At 46.0% G+C, this 26,563-nt stretch overlaps 1 protein-coding gene across 4 annotated transcripts in view; it reads right to left on the bottom strand.

The window, feature by feature from the left end:
* Positions 1–13,727: 13,727 nt before the first annotated feature.
* The window catches only part of tbc1d19 (TBC1 domain family, member 19), a 173,874-nt gene continuing 161,038 nt past the window's right edge, over positions 13,728–26,563 (bottom strand). For all 4 annotated transcript variants that reach the window (XM_078553375.1, XM_078553555.1, XM_078553463.1 and 1 more), the window contains one exon: positions 13,728–14,094. In XM_078553375.1, coding sequence (XP_078409501.1) covers positions 14,020–14,094 — 75 coding nt within the window. In that variant the 3' untranslated portion in view covers positions 13,728–14,019. The remainder of the gene's footprint in view (positions 14,095–26,563) is intronic.

Below are 26,563 nucleotides of genomic sequence, written 5' to 3'. Positions count from 1 at the left end.
TAGGTGGTAGTGTTCGTGGATTTGGAAGGTTTTAGAGTGTGAGTGGCAAATGTGACAGAGGCAACATCTGGGCAAGGGGGTCAGCCCTGGCTGCTTGGAGTGGGTGTATGGCGGCTCCAGGGTCATGAATCGGCTGAACCCTGCGAGGTTTCACTCAGGTGGGGGTGGCAAGGCTCCAATGGCAATGAAGGTACAGGGTGGACTAATCAATGCTCCTCTCTCCTTTCAGGAGAAGACCACACACAATAATGCAGAGAGGCTGCAGACTGGCAGAGGGCAGCCCCACATTTTCATCATCACCAGATATAAGCAGGCAGACTGGAGCTGAAGATGCACCATGTGCCCAGATCAAGTGGCCGCAGAGAAGTTTGGGTGCCACTGGGAGGTAAGACTGTGCACTGAGGTCACAATGTCTGTCAACGCAAACATTCCACTGTTGACTGTATATTGATTTCAGCCTCCAACATGGGTTGCCCATTGATAATGGGAGGAAGAGCGCATCCTGATCCGGGTGCCAGGCATGCACATTAACAGTGTATCAACTTCTACTAACCAAATGTCCTTGTTTTTCCTTTCAGCCTCTCCGGAGCACGCCCACATTCAGGAGGCAGAGGGACCGCCACTGACCCCTGAGGGCCCATAAAATATAAACACACCAGCGTCACACCCTTTCAGCCAGGCAGGCACCAGTGCAGATACCAGCACCTCGGTGGGGATAAGATCATCGGCTAGTTTCTCGGTGCACAGCGGTGAGGGCACTTCACACTTGCTTGAGGTGCAGGCAGAGACAGAGAGTGCCCAGGCAGTCGGAGGACTGCTGGGGACCGGGAACATGCTCAGTCAGTGGCTGATGATGTGCCTCTGGAGTCGTCGCTGAGGCATCAGATGCTGGAAGTCCAGCAGGGTGTGCGGGAGAATCTGGCGGAGATACATGAGGGAATGCATGCCATGGTCTCCGTGATGGAGGAGTCTATGCGGAGCATGAGCAATGCAGTGACCCTCATGGCCGAGCGCAATGCCTCCTCCATGGAGAGAATGGCGACTCTCATAGAGAAGCTCCTCCAGCAGAACAATCAGGGCTTCTTGGGGATGTGCTCTGACCTGCAAACCCTCACAGCGGCATTGACCTCAGGTGGACAGTGTCAATGTGGGAGATAGATTGGGCACCCAGTATCCCAGCTAGGTGCCGATCAATGGTGAGCAGGTGATCCAAAGAAACCTCACATTGGCGCACGAGTTGCCTGTTGTCTCTGCAGGCTCCTCTTAGGGCGCTCTGGATGAGGGCAGCAGCTCCTTCGCCCCTCTGCCAGTGACCATGGCATCTGATGAGGCTGCGGCAACTGGGGAGATGCCAGCCATGCCACTGGCCAGCACAGGCTGCACGAGCCAGAGGATGCCTGACAAGGTCATCAAGGCCAACAGAACAGCAGAGTGAGCAGGCTGCCTCCAATGCCAGTGCCGGTGAGAGGGAGCACCTAGACGTAGCACCCGCAAGCGTAAGTGTAAATCACCTTAGTCACACCACAGGCTTATCACTAGTGGTTTTCTATGCCCCACTTTTAAGTTGTTTTTAAGAAGGTGTGCCGTTCAACACCTTTTAACGTACTTTGATTTCTGTATGCAAGTTGGCAATCATCAAACGTTTTGGTTCTCAACAAGCCTCTGGGTGCTTCATTAGTTCTGCAGGTGAAAGGGAACCCATGATGTTATGAATGACTTGTTTGTCATTAAGTTTTATTGACAAGGCACATAGTTCATGTTGCTGACCATGTAAATGTTGCTCTCAGGTATCGAGTATGGAGCCTGCAGCCCTGACATGTGTTGGTGGTTCATCTTTGGCAGGCTAGCTGAAGGAGCGTTGGATCAAAACCTCCCCGGTGTCCCTGCATCCTTGGAGGTTGCCCAGGTCAGCATCTATCCCCTCAGCATTCTCCTGACCGTGCACATCCTTGGACTCACTATTGGACTCATCATCTGCAGCCAGAGCATCTGCATCCACATCTTCTTCCTCCACTGCATCCCCCCTTTCCAGCGCTAGATTGTGGAGAGTGCAGCATGCAACCACTATCAGTGACACACCATCTGGGGGAGTATTGGAGTGCGCCCCCTGAACGGTCCAGGCATCGGAAGTGCATCTTGAGAAGACCAATGGTTCTCTCTACCAAAGCCCTTGTGGAGACGTGGCTCCTATTGTACCGCTGCTCGGCCTCTGTTCTTGGATGGCGGAGAGGCGTCATGAGCTGCCTTCGGAGGAGATAGCCCTTGCCACCCAGCAGCCATCCATCAAGCCGGGTTGGAGCACTGAAGAGCCCCGGCACCTAGATGTATGCGTCATGGGAGCTGTCAGGGTACCTTGCACAGACTTGTAGAATCAGCATCCTGTGGTCATACACTATCTGCATGTTCATGGAAGCCCTTCCTGTTGACGAAGGCACCGGGCTCACCTGCTGGCGCCTTGATGGCCACATGTGTACTGTCTATTTGCACCCTGGACACGGGGGAAGCCAGCAATGGCCGCGAAGCCCCTGGCTTGCTCTGCCTGGCTGGCCTCATCCGAGCGGTAGTGAATGAAAGTCAATGCACGCCTGAACAAAGCGTCTGTCACCAGCTTGACACAACTGTGGGCAGCTGATTGGGAGACTCCGCAGAGATCACTCACCGACCTCTGGAAAGAGCTGGAAGCATAGAAGTTGAGGGCAACCGTGACCTTCAGCACTACTGGCATGGGGTGTTCGCCCACCCAGTTGGAGTTGATCTCAGGGCCATTCATCTGACAGATGGAAGTCACTGTCTCTCTTGAGAGATGGAGCCTCCTTCGGCACTGGACCTCAGGCATATTGAGGTAGCTGCTTCGCCGCCTGTAAACCCTGGCAGCAGGATAGTGGCGTCCTATGCGGGCTCTTCCGCTTTGGACTTCCTGTTGGCACTGCGCCCCTTGTACCTGTGCCTGTCTTGCCAACAGGTGGCTCCCCTGGAGGCTGAATATGGACGCCTGGCCTCCTCCCACTTCTGGCCCTCTCTTCCTCCTCAGAAGAGGTGCCTCCAGTGGGCTCCAAAATCCCCAATCCCAGTGTAAGGGAAGGCTGTCTGATACACTTGGAAGGCCCCAAGTGTTATGATTCCTCCAGTGTCCTGAACTGAAACCTGTTCTTTCTATCAAAGCAGCTCTGAAGAGAATTGAAGTTGTCCTGTTCACACAAGCAAGTAGCAGTAAGTAATAAACTAAAGTTCTAACAATTCGCATTAGCGAGCCCACTCACCCCTCTTATCCCACCCGTGGATGATGTTTTTAAAAATGTGGCCTACCTGCCTGCCCGTTGCACCCATGCGATGCACTGAAAATCACACGGGCTGCGAAAAATCGTTCTCAATTGCTGTCTCAAGGGCCTTAACTGACTTGTTAATTAGTGGTGGGCGCACCTCAGAACTCATACCACCCGCCTATCGAAATATTGTGATAGTGCGCGGTGTTGTTGGGCGCACGCCCGATGTCATTGTGCATCATTTTACACGTCAGTGCGTCAGGCCCACCCCTGCACGCCGACCTGAAAATTCTGCCCCATTTCTTCAGACCAGAACAGCTCCAGGCAACAGATGGCTCCCTGAAAGCAAAGTTGACAGCATCCCCCAAATTTAGTGACGCCCTCTCTGGGAAGCCTACTGGATGCAATGGAAGGCCGCTGCATTGTCCTCTATACCTGCTCTGGCCGCAGGAAGTCTACCAGAGTCACCAGTGGAGTCTGGGAGGCAGTGGCAGTGGTGGTCAGCGCCACACGAACACAGAGAAGATCAGCCATCCAGTGCATGAAGAGGATGAATGCTCTCATCCGTTCCACCAGGGTAAGTCAGCCACCTCATCACTCTAAATTTACAAACTCCCAAACCCGTCACACATCCACAGGGATCTCACACCTCAAGGGACAACGCCACTAACACTCTCACACACCCTCACATCTCCATCAAGCTGATATCCTTTGGAGCTCGTGTCCTCATCCCATCCATGGCTCTGCTCACCACACAAACATTCCATGCAGTGCCATACATCCTCTCACACCCTCTCCATCTGTTTCAGGCAGGAGAAGCTGGCTCACATCAGCAAGGAGAGGTCCCAGACCGGGGGTGGAATAGCCAATATTAGACCCCTCACTCACTTTGAGGAGTATGCCATCGCGCTGACTGGTGAGGATGTGGACCGTGCCTGTGGCAACGGTGAGGTCAGCAGCAAACACCCACATGAGTGGGTCCTGCACCACATCATCCCTCTCTCAATGCAAATGTGAGTGCTCTCTCTCCTGCTTTGGACTCTGCTGCCATGCACTAATTATCTCTGGTTTACAGAGGGAGCTCTGCCAAGCAACGGATGCCCTCAGCCAGCCTGTCCCTCAGCTCCATCCAGGTCCTCACCTCCAGCCTAAAGGATACCTCCTTCATTGAAGAGCTGGAAATAAGCAGCCTGGAAGACCTGTCACAGCGCTTACCCATACCCTCCACAGCTCAGAGAAACACACCTTGGTGGGACCTAGATCTAGGAGCAGGCTTGGGTTCACAATCTGGTGGTCACCATATGGACATACGTCCACAACAGGAGGAGGCAGGTTCGGCCCAGCTCCTAAGCACACGGAGGACTGCTGGGGAAGAGGCATCAGTGAGGTCTGAGTCAAATGATGAGTCTCTGGATTCGGCCTTCCAATTCATCATGGTGAGTCAGCAGAAAGTGGGGGAACATCATGCAGAACTGTTGGAAGCCCTCACGAGAGTGGAATGTGGGTTGGAGGAGTGCGTCCACCTGCTCTCTGATGAAGTGGTACCCAGATGTGCGTGTATGGAGGTCTCCAGGGGGATGGTGGATGGCATGGAGACTCTGGTTCAGCAGAACACAGAGATGAGCGCAGACCTGCACTTCATCATGGGAACTGTGCATGAGTTCTTGCAGTGGCAATGCGAGAGGGAAACGGGCCACCTCGGTGTCCTTCCCAGGTGCTCCTTCCCCTCAAGGAATCAGGCCTGGGCCCTCGGAAACCTGAAACGAGGAGGAGTGGCAGCTGGTCACCCCTGGGTCATCCCTCCAAGTCCCCTTTCCCTGTGACCCCTTCAACCTCGTCCTGTCACCACAGAGGGAACAGCTGGCCCACAGGAGGACAGCAAAATCAAGCTGGGGCCCTCAAGGCCTCAACTCCCCAGAGGACCCATACCGAAGTCATCAGAGGCAACAGGGCCAACATTGCACAGGCTGTCTCCACCCCTGCTGCAGATGTCAGGGCAGCATCTAGAAGAAGTGGTAGGCCTAGAAAAGTTAAGAAATTCTGATCACAAGTGGTTGCAAGGATGATCACTTTATAATCTAAAAATATATTCACTTTCACTGAGTAATGTATAATGTTGTCTTTCAGCTTCATTGACTGGCTTCACAAGTTCTCCCACTGCATCGCTCCCCACTAGCAGTTCAGCTGCATGCAGCCAGACCACGAGTGTTTCTGGAGGGAGAAGTGCGTGTATGGCAGAGCCTTTCAGAGCCTGGTGCAAGCACTCTCCCATGCAGTTCATCGGTCACACTCATCTTACTATCTCGAGCATTGTCAGTGATGCCTGCTGGGGTTCTCTTTCAGTTCTCCATCTGAGCTGACCTGCATCTCTGCCCACCCACTGATTGCACTCCCATGCAGCACTTGCAATATAATAGGCAAAAACAGGGAAGTCTTGCTAAAACAACATGTAATATATTTGGATTTCAAAAAGGCGTTCGATAAGGTACCACACATAAGACTACTTAATAAGATAAGAGCCCATGGTGTTGGGGGTAGTATATTAGCATGGGTGAAGGATTGGCTAACTAATAGAAGGCAGAGAGTTGGGATAAGGGGGCATTTTCAGGATGGCAACCTGTACCGAGTGGAGTGCCACAGGGATCAGTGCTGGGGCCACAAGTGAGTGGGGGAAAATTGGCAGATGCAATACAATGTGGGAAAATGTAAGGTTGTGCGCTTTGGCAGAAAGACTAGAGGAGTTGAATATTATTGAAATGGAGAAAGACTGCAGGGGCAGGATTTTCCCCTTGTCGGGCGGGCAAGGCGGGAATGCCCAGGAGCGGCCATACAACATCCCGCTGCCCACCATCGGCCCTGACCGCAATTTCACGCTGGATAGCCAATTAACAGCCAGCCAGCATGAATTGTGTGCTGGGGGGTGGAGCGGGTGTGCTCACTGAAAGCTCCCTGAAGGCACAGAGCTGCCTCAGGGAGCTGAAGATTTTTCACATGATAAAGTTTTTAAAAGGAAAAGAAAGGAAAACATGTCCCCTCTTGTAACTCTGTCACATGACACATGAGGAAACCATGGATGAGGTGTTCTCAAAAATCCAAAGGCTTGGCCTTTTTGCCCGCCCGCCAACCATAAGGTTGGACGGATGGGGGAAAATTCAGTTTAATTAATTTATTGATCGGTTTAATATGGTCGGCGGGCACGTTGCCGACTCCTGCGCACATGCCTGCCAACCGAAATATCACGTGTTATTTCACTCATGCGTGTTGGGCACGTGTCTGCGCACTGAGGTGAAAATTCAGCCTCAGAAAGCTACAGCGCAGAGGGATTTGGGGATCCTTGTGCATGAATCACAAAAAGCTAGCATACAAGTTCGACAGGTAATAGGGAAGGTGTATGGAATGTTGGCCTTTATTTCAAAGGGAATGGAGTATAAAAATAGAGAAGTCTTGCTAAAACTATACAAGGCACTAGTTAGACCACACCTAGAATACTGTGAACAGTTTTAGTCCCATTATCTGAAGAAAGATTTATAGGCATTGGAGACAGTCCAGAGAAGGTTCACTTTGTTTGATCCGGGGTCTGGAGGGGTTTTATTATGAGGAGTGGTTGAGTAGGTTGGGCCTGTACTCACTGGAGTTCAGAAGAATGAGAGTTGACCTTATTGAAACATATAAGATTCTTAGGGGGCTTGATAGGGTAGATGCTGAGAGGCTGTTTCCTCTTGTGGGAGAGTCTAGGACCAGAGGGCATAATCTCAGAGTAAGGGGGTGCCCGTTTAAAACAGAGATGAGGAGGAATTTCTTCTCTCAGAGGGTAGTGAATCTGTAGAATTCTTTACCGTAGAGGGCTGTAGAAGCTGGGCCGTTAAGTATATCCAAGGCTGAGATAGACAGATCTTAATCAGTAAGGGAATCAAGGGTTATGGAGAAAAGGCAGGAAGTGAAGTTGAGGATTATCAGATCAGCAATGATCTCATTGAACGGCGGAGCAGACTCAATGGCCAAATGGCCGTCTTCTGCTCCTACGTCTTATAGTCACCTGTGCCCTTCTAACACGAGGCTCCGCTCACTTTCGATTTCGACAACATGGTAGTAGTGAAGTATATTGTTAGTCCCCCTTCCCCTCCCCCAGTCAACCATGTCCCTTCCCCCCGTCACTAACTACTCCCCTGGCATCACCTTCCACCTCCCCACCGTCAGCTACCAAACCGAACCCTTGTCTTTCCAAGATGTCCAGGTGAACGTGCACGGTCCCTAACTTCCTGAGAATCCCATCCCCATCCACATTGACCTCCCTGACCTCCTCTTTCTCAGCCCCACTTCCTCAGGTCCGTGTCTGACTCTGACTCCCCAACCACCCTCACTGTCCTTCTACCGCTACCAATGCACCCTCACCCTCTCGCCCTACCGGCCCCCTCTACCCCCTTTCATACTGACCATTCCCTCCTACAACACCTACCCTCAGTCCACTGCCCAGGAGGCAGTCATTGACTCCACAGACCCATCCCTTGCACATTCACCTGGAGATCTACCTCCTTACACCCGCTCTAATCCATACTCCCTCTTACCCCCAAACACCTTCCCCCCTCCGAACTCCCTCTTTCCCCAGGATACCTTCCCTCCTCCGAACTCCCTCTTTCCCCAGGATACCTTCCGCCCTCTGAACTCCCTTTCCCCCAGACATCTACCCCCCTCCGAACTCCCTCCCTTACATCTTCCTCCCCCCTTACACCAACCGCCTCACTTGCTGCATTCTCCCCATTACACCCTCCTCCCCATAGTCTCTCCTCCCCCCTCCCAACCTCAACCCGACACCTTTGTTTCCCCCCTCCCAACCTCAACCCCCCCGTATATCTTCCTCTCCCCCCACTTCACTGATCATCTGTAGCAGCCCATGGCCAAGACCATCATGTTCCAAAATAGACCTGAAGCATCAACGGAGACCTCCCACCTTCCGTGAGCTGCTTCGCAGTGGAGCCATGTCTGTGGGAACCCACTCAGCATGTGATGCACATGTTGTAGGGCTCCAGCATCATCTTCTCCTCGGATGTCCGCGCTCTGAGCAAGCCCTAACGGTAAGTCCTGATTTCTGCCTGTCACACCTGTCCAGATGTGTTCTGGGCTGGCTGGTAAATCAGGCGTGGGGGCCGATTCCGGTCGGGCCTTACTTTGCATGATGCTATTCAGGTTCATGCCGTCCTCCAGCAAGATTCGTGTTCCACCACGGCAGACACCATCGGATGATCCTGCTGTGCTTTCGTGCCGGCGTGAAACCGATTTCTGCCCCTCACGCTGAATTGGCACCCCACCCCCGTTGCCTACCATGACACCCAACGCCAATTGGACCGGACGATTCCGTCCACTTTATTGATCTACTAGATCAAGTCTATCAAATGTATCTGGATGGAAGCATGTCATGCATATTATAACTCAGTTAAAGCATTATTATAGCAATGATTATTTGTTATTGTACTCTTCAGAAACATTTTGATAGCCAAAAGTCCACCGAAGCAGATTAGGAACTCAGTCATATTTTAGTACATGATGTGGTGTATTAATCATGTATTCCATTACTATATATTCATATTGAAAGTGAACTAATGAAAAACTAGTATTTACCAAAACAACGAAGCCATAAGATTCACGGTTTAAAACAAAAGAATTTCACTACACCAAAATCAAAGATTGTGTATACTAATAACTACACTCTACCTTAAATAGTTGGTTACGTTAAAGATATTCAAAGTACAATGAACACAGTGACTTATTCTCTTAAACTGAACTTCTTAAATCATATTTCCATATCCATTTGACTTACACCTCCAAAAAACTCAGGTCAGATACTTAACAGATATTAGAAGTTTAACTACTTGGTCTGAGGATTGTTTCAAAGATTCAAATAAGTTTTGGGATTTCTTGGACCTGCAGCTTACTTCTGGCAAGGTCATCCCTTCAAATCTCCTCGAAACATTCCACAGTTGTCAACTCCCCATTCAACACAGATATCACTAGCAGCCACTTCAGGTCAGAACTCTCCTGGTTGTATTATTCTTTAACTCAAGAGTGTTGCATCTAAAACTCTCTCTCTTCTCAGTTTGCATGTCCCAGAAATGCAATTCACTGTTAGAGGTCCTTCAGTTAACAAGTTTTATACTCTTTTAGCCAACACACAGAAGTTCACTGAATCCTGCTTGAAATACATGTTTCCTGCACCAAGCTTCTTCTAAACTAAAAACTAAATTCTTCTTGAAACAAAATCACACTCACAATCTACTCCCCTGATAATAAACTTCTTGTTGATCTTTTGCTATTTTATTGGTTGTTATCTAGGCAACCTGGTCACTTGATCATTTACTCAAAGCCAAGTGCTTTACCAGAAATTCCCTTTCAGAGCAACCTAGTTCTTATAGAGACCATCACCCCAATAGATAGGTTTTTCCCCAAAGCATGTGGGTCATCAGTCAAAATAATCACTGCTTTTGATTTCTTTGCCAGGCATGATTCAGACATCTCAATAATGTATTAGAAAGGTCATTCATCCTCTCTTCAGACAGGCTGCACCGTTCAATTATTTTCCAATGGAACCAAAGAAATGAAAGGTGGAATCTTGTCACCAGTGAGGAGGTCCCAACTTCAGGACTCAAAGTAGGAACTGTGAGCAGCAGAAGATGAAAGGGCATTTTGTCAGGGCCATCCAATTAATGGTTAGCAGGTGTGGGAGCTGGTCAACAACAGGGAGCAGGTGGTGTCCAGGCACCTGAGAAGCAGGCATCATGTTTGAAGGGGAGACAACACTCTGATGTAAGGGAGCACAAGCAGAGAGTGAGAGGCCTGAAAAGGGTGGTGACTGTTAGAGACGAGGTCCATTGTAACGTGCAGCACTCACCTCTTAAGTTCTCTCACTCCTCTTACTCTGCGTACATAATATACGACTTGGAGAGACACATCTACCTTTATGCCTTGGATGTGTTTGCCAAGTTTGCCCAGCCTCCAGCTTGTCACATGTTCACTTTGTTCACTCTCACCCTATACGGCAACACTGGTGCTCACAATGGCTGCCAACTGCAGCAACAATAACCTGCTGCTTTCCATCTCCATAGCATCACTCAGCTTCACCCCTCTATCAGCTCATTTGCTGCTGAAACCCTCATCCATGCCTGTGTTACATCTGGACTTGATTGTTTGAACACACTCCTGGCTGGTCTCCCAAATTCTACTCTCCGTAAACTTGAGGTCAACCAAAACTCTCCTGCCCTTGTCTTAACTTGCAGCAAGTCCTGTTCCCCTATCACCACTGTGCCTGCTGACTTTCATTGGCGCCCAGTCAAGCAACATCTTGATTTTAAAATTTTCATTCTTGTTTTCAAATTCCTATATCGCCTTGCCCCTCCCTATCTCTATAATTTCCCCCAACTACACAACTCTGAGATATTTGCACTCCTCCAATTGAACCCTCTTGTGCATTCCCAATCATAATTGCTCTGCCATTGCGTTTGTGCCTTCAGTTGCCTAGGCCCCAAGCTCTGGAATTCCTTCTCTGCCTCTATACCTCGCTTTCCTCCTTTATGACGCTCCTTTAAACCTATCTGTTTGACCAAGCTTTTGGTCATCTGACCTAATATCTCCTTATATGGCTCAGTGTCATATTTTGTTTCATAATGCTCTTACGAAGTTCCTTGGGATTTTTCTTACATTAAAGGTGTTATACAATATAAGTTGTCTGTCCCTGGAAAAATTTGAAAGCTTCAAAAAAGGAAATACGTGTTCATTTGCTCTTTAACTGGGTCAATTGCCGCTTGTCACCAATAAGCATGATCTCCACCCAGCAGCCCAGTCACCTCCAGAAAACCTTAACAACGGCAGGAACATGTCAGGCTTTCGTCCTGTTGCAGTCCCCTGCCAGGTTTCCAGCCTATACCCTCCCAGCCTGTCACACCGGATTCGAGAAAATTCTGCCCGAGTTAGATAACCATTAGGTTCTCCAGACTGACAGGTGAAGCTAGAATTTATGGGACACATGTGGCACCCAAAGCCCATATAACAATCTCTCACTGTCATGAACAGGAAAGGCTTTCATGCCATTAAAAATACAAAATAGATATAACATAGCCAATTACTGCTCTTTCAATTATAGCTAAAGTGATTGAAGGCCTCCTCAATAGTGCCACCAAGTGACATCTACACACCAATACCCTGCAACCGCTTTCTAGAGATCTTCTTGGCACAATTATCCAATATAGAGGACAATGTAGCACAAGACACCTGTTTACCTATGCAAGTCCGTCTACCCACCTGAACAGCCATACATAACAACATTCTCCAACTATCACAATGGCTCCCAAAGACATAGGGCTTAATTTTGCGCTTGACAGGCAGGTGGGCGGGCCCGATCGATTCGGTGGTGGGCAGGCAGCTGATCGCCATCGCCAACCAATCTGGGGGGTACTGGAGTGCGCCCCCTGAGCAGTTCAGGCAATGGAAGCGCATCTTGAGAAGACCGATGGCTCTCTCCACCACAGCCCTTGTGGTGCCATGGCTCCTATTATAGCGCTCCTCAGCTTCTGTTCTTGGATGGCGGAGAGGGGTCATGAGCTACCTTCTGAGGGGATAGCCCTTGTCACCCAGCAGCCAACCACCCAGCCAAGCCGGTGCACTGAAGAACGCCAGCACCTGGGAGTGTCTGAGGATGTAGGTGTCGTGGGAGCTGCTTGGGAACCTTGCACAGACTTGCAGAATCTGCATCCTGTGATCACACACTATCTGCATGTTCATGGAGTGGAAGCCCTTCCTGTTGACGAAGGCACCGGGCTCACCTGCTGGCGCCTTGATGGCCACATGTGTGCAGTCTATAGCACCCTGGACGCGGGGGAAGCCAGCAATCGCCGCAAAACCTCTGGCTAGCTGTGCCTGGCCACAGCTGAAGTGGATGAAGGTCAATGCCCATTTGAACAGAGCGTCTGTAACCTGCTTGACACAAGTGTGTACAGCTGATTGGGAGACACTGCAAAGATCACCCACTGAGCCCTGGAAGGAGCCAGATGCATAGAAGTGGAGGGCAACTGTGACCTTCAGAGCCGCTGGCATGGGGTGTCCACCCATAGTTAGGGGAGATCTCAGGGCCAATCATCTGACAGATATAGTTGACTGTCTCCCTTGACAGACGGAGCCTCCTTCGGCACTGCACTTCAGTCATATTGAGATTGCTGCTTCGCCGCCTCTATACCCTGGCAGCAGGATAGTGGCATCTTCTGCGGCCCCTTCCACCTTGGACAACCTCTTGGCCCTGCGCCCCTTGTGCCTGCGCCTGGCCTCCCAAAGGTGACTCCCCTGGAGGCTGATTGTCCACTCCTGGCCTCCTCCTTATTCTATCCCTCCCTCCTCAGAGGAGGTGCCTCCAGTGGAGAGGTCAGAGCCCCTACCCAGGCTAAATGGAGGCCTCCGGAAAGCTGCAGGCCCGATGAAGATTACTGTCTGCAGACTGCTGAGCTGAAGCTTCAAAATACAGAAAAAGCTATTGGAAATCGATCTGAACTGCTAACAATCACACGGGCAAATTTAAAACACTTTCTGCATTAAATACTTCAGAAAAAACATGAACAACCCCTCTGAGCCCACATATCCCGCCCGTGGATGAGGTTTGTTAAAAAACCAGTTACCCGGCTGCCTGTTGGGCCCGTGCGCCGAGTTGAAGCCTCAAAATCGGCTTCAATTGCCGAGTTAAGGGCCTTAACAAGCCCTTTAATTAATGGCGGATGCGCGGTGCGCTTCATAGTGCGCCCACCCACCTAATTATCGTGATATCTTTTGTTTCTTAAAAAGACTATGGGCAGAATTTTATGCTTGACGCACGGGTGGCAGAGCCCGCATGTCAGTGCGCGGCATTTTAAGCACTGACGTGCGGGCTCCGCCACCCATGCGTCAGGCATAAAATTCTGCCCATAGTCTTTTTAGGAAACAAAAGATATCAATTCATAAAGTGGAATGTAAACACAATGAAAAATGTTTGAATTTGGTATCTAAAGGTGTGCTCGTGTTGTGGTATTTTGCTTTTCCTGTGAAATTCTTTATAAAAATTCATATGAAAAATGATTTATAAACTAAACATTTTTCAATAATAGAATCCAAGGGTATTGCAGCTATTTTCTTTTTAATTAAAACTGCTTTAGTCAAGCCACATTTGTAGTACATGCCAGCTCTTTTAAAACATTAAATTATTCCCATGTTGGCTTTTACTCACATAAAAGAATAAATATAAATTACATTTTAAGACATTATTTGTTTAGCAACATAGAATGATCAATTATAGGAGGAGCTAACCCATTATGAAATAGCAAGAATATATGATAACAGCATAGCAAATATTCAGGACTCTACCAGTATAAACACTGGCCAACTGATGTAAAATGCTTTCTGTTCTAAACTATCATTCGATATATATATATATTTAAAAAGAAACTGGAAAATTAATTTTAATTGAATTAATTTATTTTTTTTTACAAGCAATTATGTTATTCTCAATTATACACCAGGCATGTCTGTTGCTGTGTCAAGCTATACACTGGTCATCATATGTGATTCTTATCATCATTAATTTTCACTTTTCAATATAAATAGAAGGCAGTCCATGATCCACATGCATACATTTTCTTTCACTTTCTATGTAGGCACTAAATGGCTCATCATCATACTGTTATGTTACGGTGAAGGATTGGTAAGATGATTATATATTGACTTCTGATCTCTGCAGGCAAAGTATTGTTCAACTAGAAGTTGCAAACAGGAAAAGCTGTAGAAGAGGCATGACCTTCAGCGTGGAAAGATCAGCCAGTACAGCCTGTAAAAAGAACAAACGGGCTGATTAAAAATACACAAAGTCCCTGCTGCAAATAATATCCTTAGAATCAAAAGTAGAAAGCTCCTTATGTGCTGTGCTTGTGTTCTCAACACCCTCCTTTACAGCAGTGAAGCCATGACAATTTACACAAGTCAAGAAAGGCAGCAGTCCACTGCCTCAGACAAATATTGGGCATATCCTGGCAGGGCAGATGGGCAAATACAAAAGTACATCAATGTGCAGGGATTCTCAGCATGTTTGCCAACAAGAAAGAAAAATTCTAAGGGGAGGACCCACCATCTGTGGTTAACTAAAAAGGTTAAAGTTGGTATCAGACTTAAAGAAAAAACATATAATTGTGCAAAGATGGGTGGTAGGTCAGAAGATTGGACAGAATATGAAAAAAGCAATGAATGACTAAAAGATTAATAAGGAGGGAAAAATTAGACCACGAGGGAAAGCTAGCTAGAAATGTAAAAACAGACAGTAAGAGTTTCTATAGATATTTAGAAAAGAAGAGTTAACAAAGTGTGTGTTGGTCCTATAGAAAGTAAGTCTGGGGAATTAATAATGGAAAATAAGGAGATGACAGATGAATTGAACAGGTATTTTGCATCGGTCTTCACTAAGTAACTTCCTAGGAATAGCTGTAAATCAGGAATTAGAAGGGAGGGAGGAACTCACAATCACCAGGGAAGTGATATTAATCAAATGGTTGGAACAAGGTCCTGATGTATTTCATCCTAGGGTCTGAAAAGAAGTGGCCAATAAGATAGTTGATGCATTGGTTTTAACTTTCCAAATTCACTAGATTCGTGGAAGGTTTCCAATAGATTTGAAAATAGCTAATGCAACTCCTTTATTCAAAAAGGGAGGAAGGCAGAAAACAGGAAACTATAGACCAGTTAGCTTAACATCTGTCATAGGGAAAATTTTAGAAGCTATTATTAAAAACGTTTTAACAGGGCACTGAGATAAATTCAAGGTAATAAGGCAGAGGCAACATGGTTTTGTGAAAGGAAAATCACATTTAACCAATTTATTGGAGTCCTTTGAAGAAGTAACAGGTGCTGTGGATGAAGGGGGAAATTGGTGGATGTGCTGTACTTAGATTTTCAGAAGGCATTTGATAAGGTGCCTCATCGAAGGTTATTGCGGAAAATAAAAGCTCATGGTATAGGGGGTTACACATTGGCATGGATAGAAGATTGGCTAGCTAACAGGAAACAGAGTCAGCATAAATGGCTCATTTTCTGGTTGGCAGGATCTGAGGAGTGGTGTGTCACAGGAATCAGTGCTGGGGCCTCAACTCTTTACAATTTATATAAATGATTTGGATGAAGTGACCGATAGTATGGTTGCTAAATTTGCTGATGACACAAAGGTAGGTAGGAAAGTAAGTTGTGAAGAGGACGTAAGGAGACTACAAAAGGATATAGATAAGTTAGGTGAATGGGCAAAGAGCTGGCAAATGGAGTAAAATGTACGAAAATGTGAGGTTGTCCATTTTGGAAGGATGAATTAAAAAACAAGCATATTATCTAAACGGTGAGAGATTGCAGAGCTCTGAGATGCAAAGGAATCTGGATGTCCTAGTACATGAATTGCAAAAGATAAGTGTGTAAGTGCAGCAAATAATTAGCAAAGCTAATAGAATGTTATTGTATTCAATTCCCCTTGCAATAAACAAGAGTAGGGAGGTTATGCTTCAGTTATACAGGGCACTGGTAAGACCACATCTGAAGTACCGTGTACAGTATTGGTCTCCTTATTTAAGGAAAGATGTAAATGCATTAGAAGCAGTTCAGAGAATATTTACTGGATTAATACCTGGAATGGGCAGGTTATCTTATGAGGAAAGGCTGGACCGGCTAGGCTTGTATCCACTGGAGTAGAGTAAGCGGTGCCTTGATTGAAACATATAAGATCCTGAGGGGACTTGACAGGGTAAATGTGGAAAGGATATTTCCTCTTGTGGGAGAATCTAGAACTTGGGGGTCATTGTTTCAAAATAAGGGGTCACCCATTTAGGTCAGAGATGAGGGAAAAAAAATTCTCTCAGGGGGTTGAGACACTTTGGAATTCTCTTCCTCAAAAGGTGGCTGAGGTGGTGAATATCTTTAAGGCAGAGGTAGATAGATTCTTGATAAGCAAGGGGGGGAAAAGGTTATCAGGGGTAGGCAGGAATATGAGGTTAAAATCAGATCAGCTGTGATCTTATTGACTGGCAGAGCAGGCTTGAGGGGCCGAGTGGCCTACTCCTGCTCCCAATTCATATGTCTGTATGGATTGGCTCCATCCCCAAAGACATGCTCTATGGCAAACATGCTATCAGCACAAGACCAACAGGTCACCCAAGTCTGCGATGCAAGGATGTCGGCAAGTGAGACTTCAAGTTGACGGGACAGGAGTCGATGCATGGGAAGTGCTTGCTGCTGACCGGAGTGCCTGGAGACAAGCAGTTAGGAAGGGTGTAGAAAAAGCAGAGGACAAAAGAAACAACCATATGGCAGAACAGAGAGCCCAGTGCGAGGAAAAAACATCAGTCGACCTCGGGCCAACACTATTCATCCATGCCAGTTGCAGAAGGGGCTGCCACTCACAAATCAGCCTCTACAGCCAGAACAGACGATGTTCAATCAAGAAGTGACATACAACCCAGGCGCAGTCCATCGTCCCCCAAGACGGACAGATGGCTACTAATACTACTTCTGCTATAAACTCCCTGCTGCAAACCATATTCTTAGAAATCAGATAAGCAACAAATTGATGCTTTTCCATGTAGGTTTCATGGCCTCATACACGTGCTAAAACTGTCATTAATATTAAGATTCTTGTACAAAATTAACATTTTAAATAAAATCAGAAAATGCTGGAAATACTCAGCAGGTCTGTCAGCATCTATGGAGAGTTAATGTTTTGAGTCTGTGACTTTTCATCAGATCAGAGTATTTTGCTTCAAGAAGGGAGGAAGGGATAAACCAGGGAACTACAGGCCAGTCAGTCTAACCTCAGTGGTGGGGATACTATTGGAAGCAATTCTGAGGGACAGAATTAATCTACACTTAGAGAGGCAGGGATTAATCAAGGACAGTCAGCATGGTTTTGTTAAGGGGAGGTCATGTCTGATCAATTTGATTGAATTTTTCGAAGAGGTGACCAGGTGTGTAGATGAGGTCAATGCATTTGACGTAGTCTACTTGGACTTCAGCAAGGCTTTTGATAAGGTCCCGCATGGGAGACTGATAACGAAGGTAAGAGCCCATGGGATCCAAGGCAATTTGGCAAATTGGATCCAGAATTGGCTGAGTGGCAGGAAGCAGAGGGTGATGGTAGAGGGGTATTTTTGTGGCTGGATGCCTGTGTCCAGTGGGGGTCCACAGGGATCAGTGTTGGGCCCCTTGCTGTTTGTGGTATATATAAACGATTTAGATTTGATTGTAGGAGGGTTGATCAGTAAGTTCGCAAATGACATGGAAATTGGTGGGGCGGTAAACAGTGAGGAGAATAGCCTTAGATTACAGGAGGATATAGACGGGCTGGTCAGATGGACTGATCAGTGGCAAATGGAATTTAATCTGGATAAGTGTGAGGTGATGCACTTAGGCAGGACAAACAAGGCATGGAAATACATGATGAATGGTAGGACCCTGGGAAGTACCGAGGATCAGAGGGACCTTGTTGTGCATGTCCACTGGTCCTTTAAGGTAGCGGAACAGGTAGGTAAGGTGGTTAAGAAGGCATATGGGGCACTTGTCTTTATTAGCCAAGGCATAGAATATAAGAGCAGGGAGGTTATGCTGGAACTGTATAAAACGCTGGTTAGGCCACAGCTAGAGTATTGCCTGCAGTTCTGGAATCCGGATTATAGGAAGGGTGTAATTGCACTAGAGAGAGTGCAGGGGAGATTTACCAGGATGTTGCCTGGGCTGGAGAGTTTTAGTTATGAGGAGAGATTGGATAGACTGGGGTTATTTTCCCTGGAGCAGAGGAGATTGAGGGGGGGCATGATTGAGGTGTATGAAATTATGAGGGGCATAGATAGGGTAGACAGGAAGGAACTTTTCCCCTTGGTGGAGGGCTCAATAACCAGGAGGCACAGATTTAAGGTAAGGGGCAAGAGGTTGAAAGGGGATGTGAGGAAGAATTTTTTCACCCAGAGGGTGATGGGAATCTGGAACTCACTGCCTGAAAGTGTGGTTGAGGCAGATACCCTCATAACATTTAAGTAGCATTTGGATATGTATTTGCGATGCCATGGCATACAAGGTGTGGGAATTTGAGGATTGCCACGGTCTTAGAATGATGCTCATGGGTTGATATAGCATGATCTGTCTAATGCTTGCAAACACCAGATGGCCATGACTAACTCGGGAAAGAATTTAGCAAACAAGATAAGTCCGTTGTTTGTACCATACTATTAAGACAGGGACCTTCCAATCGAATTCGGACTTCATCTGTGGTCTGGGTTCGTGACCAGTGCCAAGGAAATTGAAGATATCTCTCGATCAGCCATCGCCACGGGGTCCCCGACAGGCAGAAGGACGTGAGATTATTGTTTGTAGTTGTGTAAATATAATAAAGTAACATTTATAATCAGTTGTCTCCTTTGATTCCATTAATATCGGTCAGATCCGAACAAAGCGTTATACTGTATAACGTAACCCAAGGCTATAGGCCTCGTGCCGGAAAATGGGATGCGAATAGTTACGTACTTGTTTGACCGGCGCAGACTTGATGGGCCAAAGGGCCTTTTTTTTTGTGCTGTAGACCTCTATGACTCTATGCATGAAAATCTGAACTTGTGTCAAACTTTCAGGACAAAGTCAATGGTATAAAAATTATATCATAGTAAATTTGTAAACTATCAATGCCTCAACCTCTCATCCCGATAATGTCTGTGGTGCACGTCTTACTGATGAGTTCAACAACACTGCAATTCATCATTTGAGCTTTCAACTTTCTCCTCACAACTACTCTGACACTGACCCATTAAATAGAAGATACTGTATGAACAGCAATGAACATGAAAATTAACATCCTTAACAGCAAATACAGGAACATTTATAGCTTAAGAACAGTTAGCAGGCTGAAAACATGATCAGTTGAGATACTACGCGTGATATGGACGGGTTACATCTGAACAGGAATGGGAACAACATCCTCGTGGAGGTGTTTGCTAATGCTGTTGGATTTAAACCAAATTGGCAGGGGGATGGGATCCTGAAAAGTACTTCAGAGGGCAGAGAAGCTGAGATGGAATTAGAAGTTAAAACGCTAGTAAGTGAACCTGGAAGGCAAAGGAAACATAGGCTAGATAAGAAAGAAGTGAGTTTAAAAGGCTAAATGGAATATATCTTAATGCAAAGAGCTTGAGGAATAAGGCAGATGAGCTGAGGGCACAGATACACATGTGGGAGTATGATATCATAGCTGTGTCCAAGACTTGGCTAAAAGGGCAGGATTGGCAGCTCAGCATTCCTGGTTATAGGGTATTCAGATGAGATAGAGAGGGGGATAGAAGAGCGGGGGCAGGGGGGAGTACAATATTGATCAAGGAATCAATTATAGCAGTGAGGAGGGATGATATCCTGGAAGGATCAACAAATGAGGCCAGATGGATAGAAGTAAAAAACACAAAAGGGGCAAACATGCTGTTGGGTGTGTACTATAGGCCCCCAAACAGTCAGGGAGAGATAGAGGATCAAATATGTAATCAAATTTCAGAGAAGTGTAAGAATAAAAAGGCAATAATTGTAGGGGATTTTAACTACCCAAATGTTAACTGAGACAGTTTTAGTGTGCAAGGTAGGGAGGGAGTAAAATTCTTAAGTTGCATCCAGGAGAACTTTTTTTAGCCAGTACATAGAAAGCCCAACAAGGGAGGGGGCAGTTCTGGACCTAATATTCGGAAACGAGCCTGGGCAGTTGGAAGGTGTATCAGTAGAGGAGCATTTTGGAAATAGTGACCATAACACAGTAAGATTTAGGGTAGTTATGGAAAAGGATAAGGTTGGGCCGGGAATAAAAGTTCTAAAGTGAGGAAAGGCTAATTTTACTAAGGTGAGATACGATTTGGCCCGAGTGGGCTGGGAGAAACTACTTGCAGATAAAACAGTGGGAGTGCATTGAAGGAGGAAATAGCGAGAATATAGGGCAAATATGTTCCCGTAAAGACAAAGGGGGGCCCTATGTCCGGAGAACCCTGGATGTCAAAGGACATAAAGGTGAGGATTAAGAAAAAAAGAAAAGCTTATAGCAGATACTGAGGGCTCACTACAGCAGAGTCCCTAGAGGAATATAAAAAGTGCAGGGGGAGCTTGAAAAGGAAATTAGAAAAGCTAAGAGAGTGCATGAGAAAGCATTGGTGGGTAGAATAAGGGAAAACCCAAAGGGGTTTTTTTAATATATAAAGAGCAAGAGAATAACTAGGGAAAGAGTAGGGCCAATTAGGGACCATAGTGGTAATCTGTGTGTGGACCCGGAAGACAGTCCTCAATGAATACTTTGCATTGGTCTTTACAATGGAAAAGGGCGACGCAAATATTAACTTCAGGGTGGAAGACCGTGAAATATTAGAGGAAATTAACATAGAGAGAGAGGAGGTACTAGCGGGTTTAGCGGCCTTAAAAGTGGATAAATCTGCAGGCCCAGATGAGATGTATTCCAGGCTGTTGAGGGAGGCAAGGGAAGAGATATAAGGGGCCCTGGCAGTAATTTTCAAATCCTCTCTAGCCACAGGTGAGGTGCCAGTGGACGGCTAATGTTGTCTCATTATCAAAAAAGGGAGGAAGAGATAGACCAGGAAATTACAGGCCAGTTAGTCTAACCTCAGTGGTGGGGAAGTTACTAGAAAGAATTCTGAGGGACAGAATATATCTGCACTTGGAGAGACATGGATTAATCAGGGATAGTCAGCATGCATTTGTTAAGGGAAGGTTGTGTTTGACAAATTTGATCAAATTTTTTGAAAAGGTAACCAGGAGTGTTGATGAGGGTAATGCATTTGATGTGGTCTACGTGGGCTTTAACAAGGCTTTTGATAAGGTCCCTCATGGCAGACTGGTCAAGAAAGTAAGAGCACATGGGATCCAAGGCAAAGTGGCACGTTGGTCCAAAATTGGCTGAGAGGCAGGAAGCAGAGGGTGATGGTATAACTTGAGAACGTTTGTGTGACTGGAAGTCTGTTTCCAGTGGGACTCCGCAGGGCTCGGTGCTGGGGCCCTTGCTGTTTGCCGTGTACATAAATGATTTGGACCTAAATGTAGGGGATATGATCAAGAGGTTCACGGATGACACGAAAATTGGTAGGGTGGTAAATAGTGAGGAGGATAGACATAAACTGTAGGAGGATATCAATGGACTGGTCAGGTGGGCAGAGCAGTGGCAAATGGAATTCAACCCAGAAAAGTGTGAGGTAATGCATTTGGGGAAGGCTAACAAGGCAAGGGGTTACACTATGAATGGTAGGACCCTGGAAAGTACTGAAGATCAGAGGGGCCTTGGTGTGCATATCCACAGATCCCTGAAGGTAGCAGGGCAGGTAGATAAGGTAGTTAAGAAGGCATATGGGATACTTGCCTTTATTAGCCAAGGCATAGAATACAAGAGCAGGGAGGTTATGCTGGAACTCTATAAAATGCTGGTTAGGCCACAACTGGAGAACTACGTGCTGTTCTGGTCACCACATTATAGGAAGGATGTGATTGCATTCGAGAGGGTGCCGAGGAGATTTACCAAAATGCTGCCTGGGCTGGAGGGTCTGAGCTATGAGGAAAGTTTGGATAGGCTGGGGTTGTTTTCCTTGGAACAGTGAAGGTTGAGAGGGGACTGTATAGAGGTGTATAAGATTATGAGGGACACAGATAGGGTGGATAGAAAGGCACTTTTTCCATTAGTAGAGGGGTCAATAACCAGGGGGCACAGATTTAAGGTAACAGGTTGAAGGCTAAGAGGGGAGTTGAGGAGAAATATTTTCATCCAGAGGGTGGTGGGAGTCTGGAACTCACAGCCTGAAAGGGTGGTTGAGTCAGAAACTCTCATTACATTTAAGAAGTATTTAAATATTCACTTGTGTTGCCATAACTTCCAGGGCTATGGGCCAAGTGCTGGAAAATGGGATTAATGTAGTCAGATATTTGTTGACCGGCATGGACACGATGGGCCGAATGGCCTCCTTCTGTGCTGTAAACATATGAGTCTATAATCCTTAACCCTGAAATCCTTCCGTAAAGTTTCTGAGGACAGGTCTGAATGCGGGACAGAACCTGAGGAAGGTCAGAAAAGCAACAATGATTGGGGATTCAATAGTTAAGGGAACAGAGGGGTATTTCTGCGGTCAAAGATGTGATTTCCAGGATGACTTGTTGTCGCCCTGGTGCCAGGGTCAAGGATGTCACTGAGCAGCTGCAGAACATTTTGAGAAGGGAGAACTGAACAGTCAGAGGTGATGGTCCATATTGAGAACAATGATAGAGATAGAAAGAGGAATGAGTTCCTCCAGGCAGATTTTAAGGAGCTAGGAAAGAAATTAAAAAGTAGGGCTTTAAAGGTAGTGATCCCTGGATTACTCCTGGTGCCATGCACTAGTGAGTATAGAAATAGGAGGATAATGATGATGAATATGTGGGCTGGACAAATGATGAAGGAAGGAGGGCTTTAGATTTTTGAAGCATTGAGAACTGGTTCTGGGGAAGATGGAGCCTGTAAAGCCAGACAAGATGCACCTCACAGTGCTGCGAATATATCTTGCAGGGAGGTTTGCTAGTGCTTTTAGAGAAGGTTTTAACCAGCTTGGCAGGGATGGGAACCTGAAGTAGATTCTGAAGGGAGAGAAAGCAGAAAATTAGAAATTGAGAATGGAAAGCAGAGAAAACAAAGGCTAGAAAATATAGAAAGGAGTTGTTCAGTTATTAGTGGTACATACTTCAATGCAAGGAGTGTCGTGAATAAGACAGATATAAAACAGCATATTTGGAGGTGTGCTATCATAGCTATGACTGAAATATGGCTTAAAGGAAGGCAAGAACATTCCTGGTTACAAGGTTTTCAGATGAGATAGGGATAATAAAGGAGGGGAGAAGAGATAGTTTGCTAGAAAGATAATCAAATCAGATCAAATGAGCTGAACTGAGGAACAAAAAGTGGGCAATCTTACTTCTGGGAGTATACTCTAGAGCACCAAACAACTAGAGGGAGACAGAAGGGCAAATATGTAGGAAAATTACAGAGAAATGCAGAAACTACAAGGCAGAAATACTAGGGGATTTCAGCTACCCCCATACTAACTGGCATGAAATGAGTATGAAAGATATAGAGGAACCAGAATTCTTAAAATGCATTTGGAAGCTTTTTGCCAGTATGTGGCAAACCCAACAAGAGAAGGGGCAGTTCTCGACTTAGCTTTGAGGAATTAATTTGGGCAGGTGACAGAGGTATCAGTGAGAGCATTTTTGAGGAAGTGAACATTCAGTTGGATTTAATGCAATTATGGAAAAGGACAAAGATAGGCCAAGAGTAAAACTTTTAAATTGGGGGAAAGCCCATTTACTAAGCTGAAATTTGATTTAGAAAAAATTACCAGGAAAGAGCTACATTAAGAATCAGTGTAAGAGCAATGGGAGGTATTCAAGAGATAGTGAAGGTTCAGAACAAAGGGAAAAGGGTGGGACTTCTAAATCTAGAACCCCAACCCCCGTATGTCTAAGAGCATACAGTAAGGGAAGAAAGGCCTATGTCAGATCTGAGAGCGCAATACTGCAAAATGTCTCCAGGAGTATAGAAAGCACAGGGGTGAAAATAAAAAGGAAATTAGGAAACAATGAGGAGGATATGAAAAAATATTGGCAAATAAAATCAAGGAAATCCCGAAAGACGTTTTATAAAAACCATAAAGAGCAAGAGGATAACTAAGGAAAGAGAAAGGCCAATAAGAGACCAACAAGGTAACTTGTGTGTGGAGGAAGAAAACGTAACCATGGTTCTTAATACATAATTTAACTCTGTTTTCAGAAAATACAGTGACGATGTAGACATGGTAGTTAAGGAGGAGATGTGTGAGATATTGAATGGGATAAACATAGTGAGAGAGGGGTTTAGCATCCTTGAAAGTGAATAAATCACGAGGCCCGTATGAAATGTATCTCAGGCTAACTGAAGTATTGGAAGAAATAGCGGAGGCTCTTACCATCAACATTCAATCCTCTCTGGTGTCTCTGGCTAAAGGCTTGGGACAGGATTACTAACATTGTACTGTTATTTAAAAAGGAATTATTAGACCGAATAAATACAACTGGTCTAACATCAGTGATGGGCAAATTATTGGAAAAAATTTTGAGACACAGAATAAATCGTCATTTAGAAAAGCACAGATTAATCAAGGACAGTCAGCATGGATTTGTTGTCAGATGATCATGTCTAACTAACTTGATTGAAATTCTAAGCAGTAACAAGGGGGTGTCGATAAGGGTAAAAAGGGACAGTAGCAACATGGATACAAAATTGACTGGGTGACAGGAAACAAAGAATAATGATTAACAGATGTTTCTTGGGCTGGAGGAAGGTTTATAGTGGAGTTCCCCAGGGGTTGGTATTGGGATATTTGCTTTCCGGATATACATTAATGATCTCAACCTTGGAATACAGGGAATAATTTCAAAATTTGCAGATGATACAAAAATAAGAAGCATTGTAAACTGTGAGGAGGACAGTTAGAACTTCAAAAGGACATAAACACATTGGTGGAATGAGCAGAAAGGTGGCAGATAATGTTCGATGCAGAGAAATGTGAGGTGATGCATTTAGGATCAATAATAGGATTAATTAATGACCTCATAGAGAAGGTGCCCCTAAGTGGCAGAGATGAGAATATGATTGAATTTTACATTCAGTTTGAGGGAAAGAAGAGTGGGTCTAAGACTAGTATTTTAAACTTAAATAATGGCAATTATGAGGGCATTAAAGTAGAGCTAGCGAAAGTGAACTGGCAAATTAGGTTAAGTTATAGGTCAATAACGATGCAGTGGCAGACATTTAAGGGAGTATTTCAGAATACACAGAATAGATGCATTCCAACGAGAAAAAAAAATTCCAAGAGGAGGACCCATCATCCGTGGTTAACTAAAAAAGTTAAAGATAGTATCAAACTTAAGGAAAAAGCATATAATTGTGCAAAGATGGGTGGCAGGTCGGAAGATTGGACATAATATAAAAACAGCAAAGAATAACTAAAAGATTAAGAAGGAGGAAAAATTTAGAGTACTAGAGAAAGCTAGCTAGAAATATAGAGGCAGATAGTAAGAGCTTTTTTTTAATTCATCCGCGGGATATGAGCTTCGCTGGCCAGGCCAGCATTTATTGTCCATCCCTAGTTGCCCTTGAGAAGGTGGTGAGCTGCCTTCTTGAACTGCTGCAGTCCATGTGGTGTAATTACACCCACAGTGCTATTAGGAAGGGAGTTTCAGGATTTTGATGCAGTGACAGTGAAGGAACGTCGATATATTTTCAAGTCAGGGTGATGAGTGACTTGGAGAGGAACTTCCAGGTGGTGGTGTTCCCATCTATCTGCTGCCCTTATCCTTCTAAATGGTAGTGGTCGTGGGTTTGGAAGGTGCTGTCGAAGGAGCCTTGGTGAATCCCTGCAGTGCATCTTTTGGATGGTACACACTGCTGCTAATGTGCGTCAGTGGTGGAGGGAGTGAATGTTTGTGGATGTGGTGCCAATCAAATGGGCTGCTTTGTCCTGGACGGTGTCAAGCTTCCTGAGTGTTGCAATCATGCAGGCAAGTGGGTAGTACTCCATCACACTCCTGATTTGTGCCTTATAGATGGTGGACACGCTTTGGGGAGTCAGGAGGTGAGTTACTCGTCGCACTATTCCTAACCTCTGACCTGCTCTTGTAGCCACAGTATTTATATGGCTAGTCCAGTTCAGTTTCTGATCAATGGTAACCCCAGGATATTGATAGCAAGGGATTCAGTGATGGTAATGCCATTGAATATCAAGGGGTGATGGTTGGATTCTCTCTTGTTGGAGATGGTCATTGCCTGACACTTGTGTGGCGCAAATGTTACTTGCCATTTGTCAGCCCAAGCCTGGATATTGTCCAGGTCTTGCTGCATTTGGACATGGACTGCTTCAGTATCTGAGGAGTCGCGAATGGTGCTGAATGTTGTGCAATCATCAGCGAACATCCCCACTTCTGACCTCATGATGTAAGCAAGGTCATTGATGAAGCAGTTGAAAATGGTTCGGCCGGGGACACTACCCTGAGGAACTCCTGCAGTGATGTCCTGGAGCTGAGATAACTGACCTCCAACAACCACAGCCTCTTCCTTTGTGCTAGGTATGACTCCAACCAGCGGAGAGTTTTCCCCCTGATTCCGATTAACTCCAGTTTTGCTAGAGCTCCTTGATGCCACATTCGGTCAAATGCTGCCTTGATGTCAAGCGCAGTCACTCTCACCTCAC

The sequence above is a fragment of the Cetorhinus maximus genome, chromosome 1 (assembly GCF_964194155.1).
Source record: "Cetorhinus maximus chromosome 1, sCetMax3.hap1.1, whole genome shotgun sequence".
In the NCBI taxonomy this organism is placed as follows: domain Eukaryota; kingdom Metazoa; phylum Chordata; class Chondrichthyes; order Lamniformes; family Cetorhinidae; genus Cetorhinus; species Cetorhinus maximus.
Note: the sequence above shows the minus strand (reverse complement) of the source record. Positions and strands in the feature narration are given on the sequence as shown.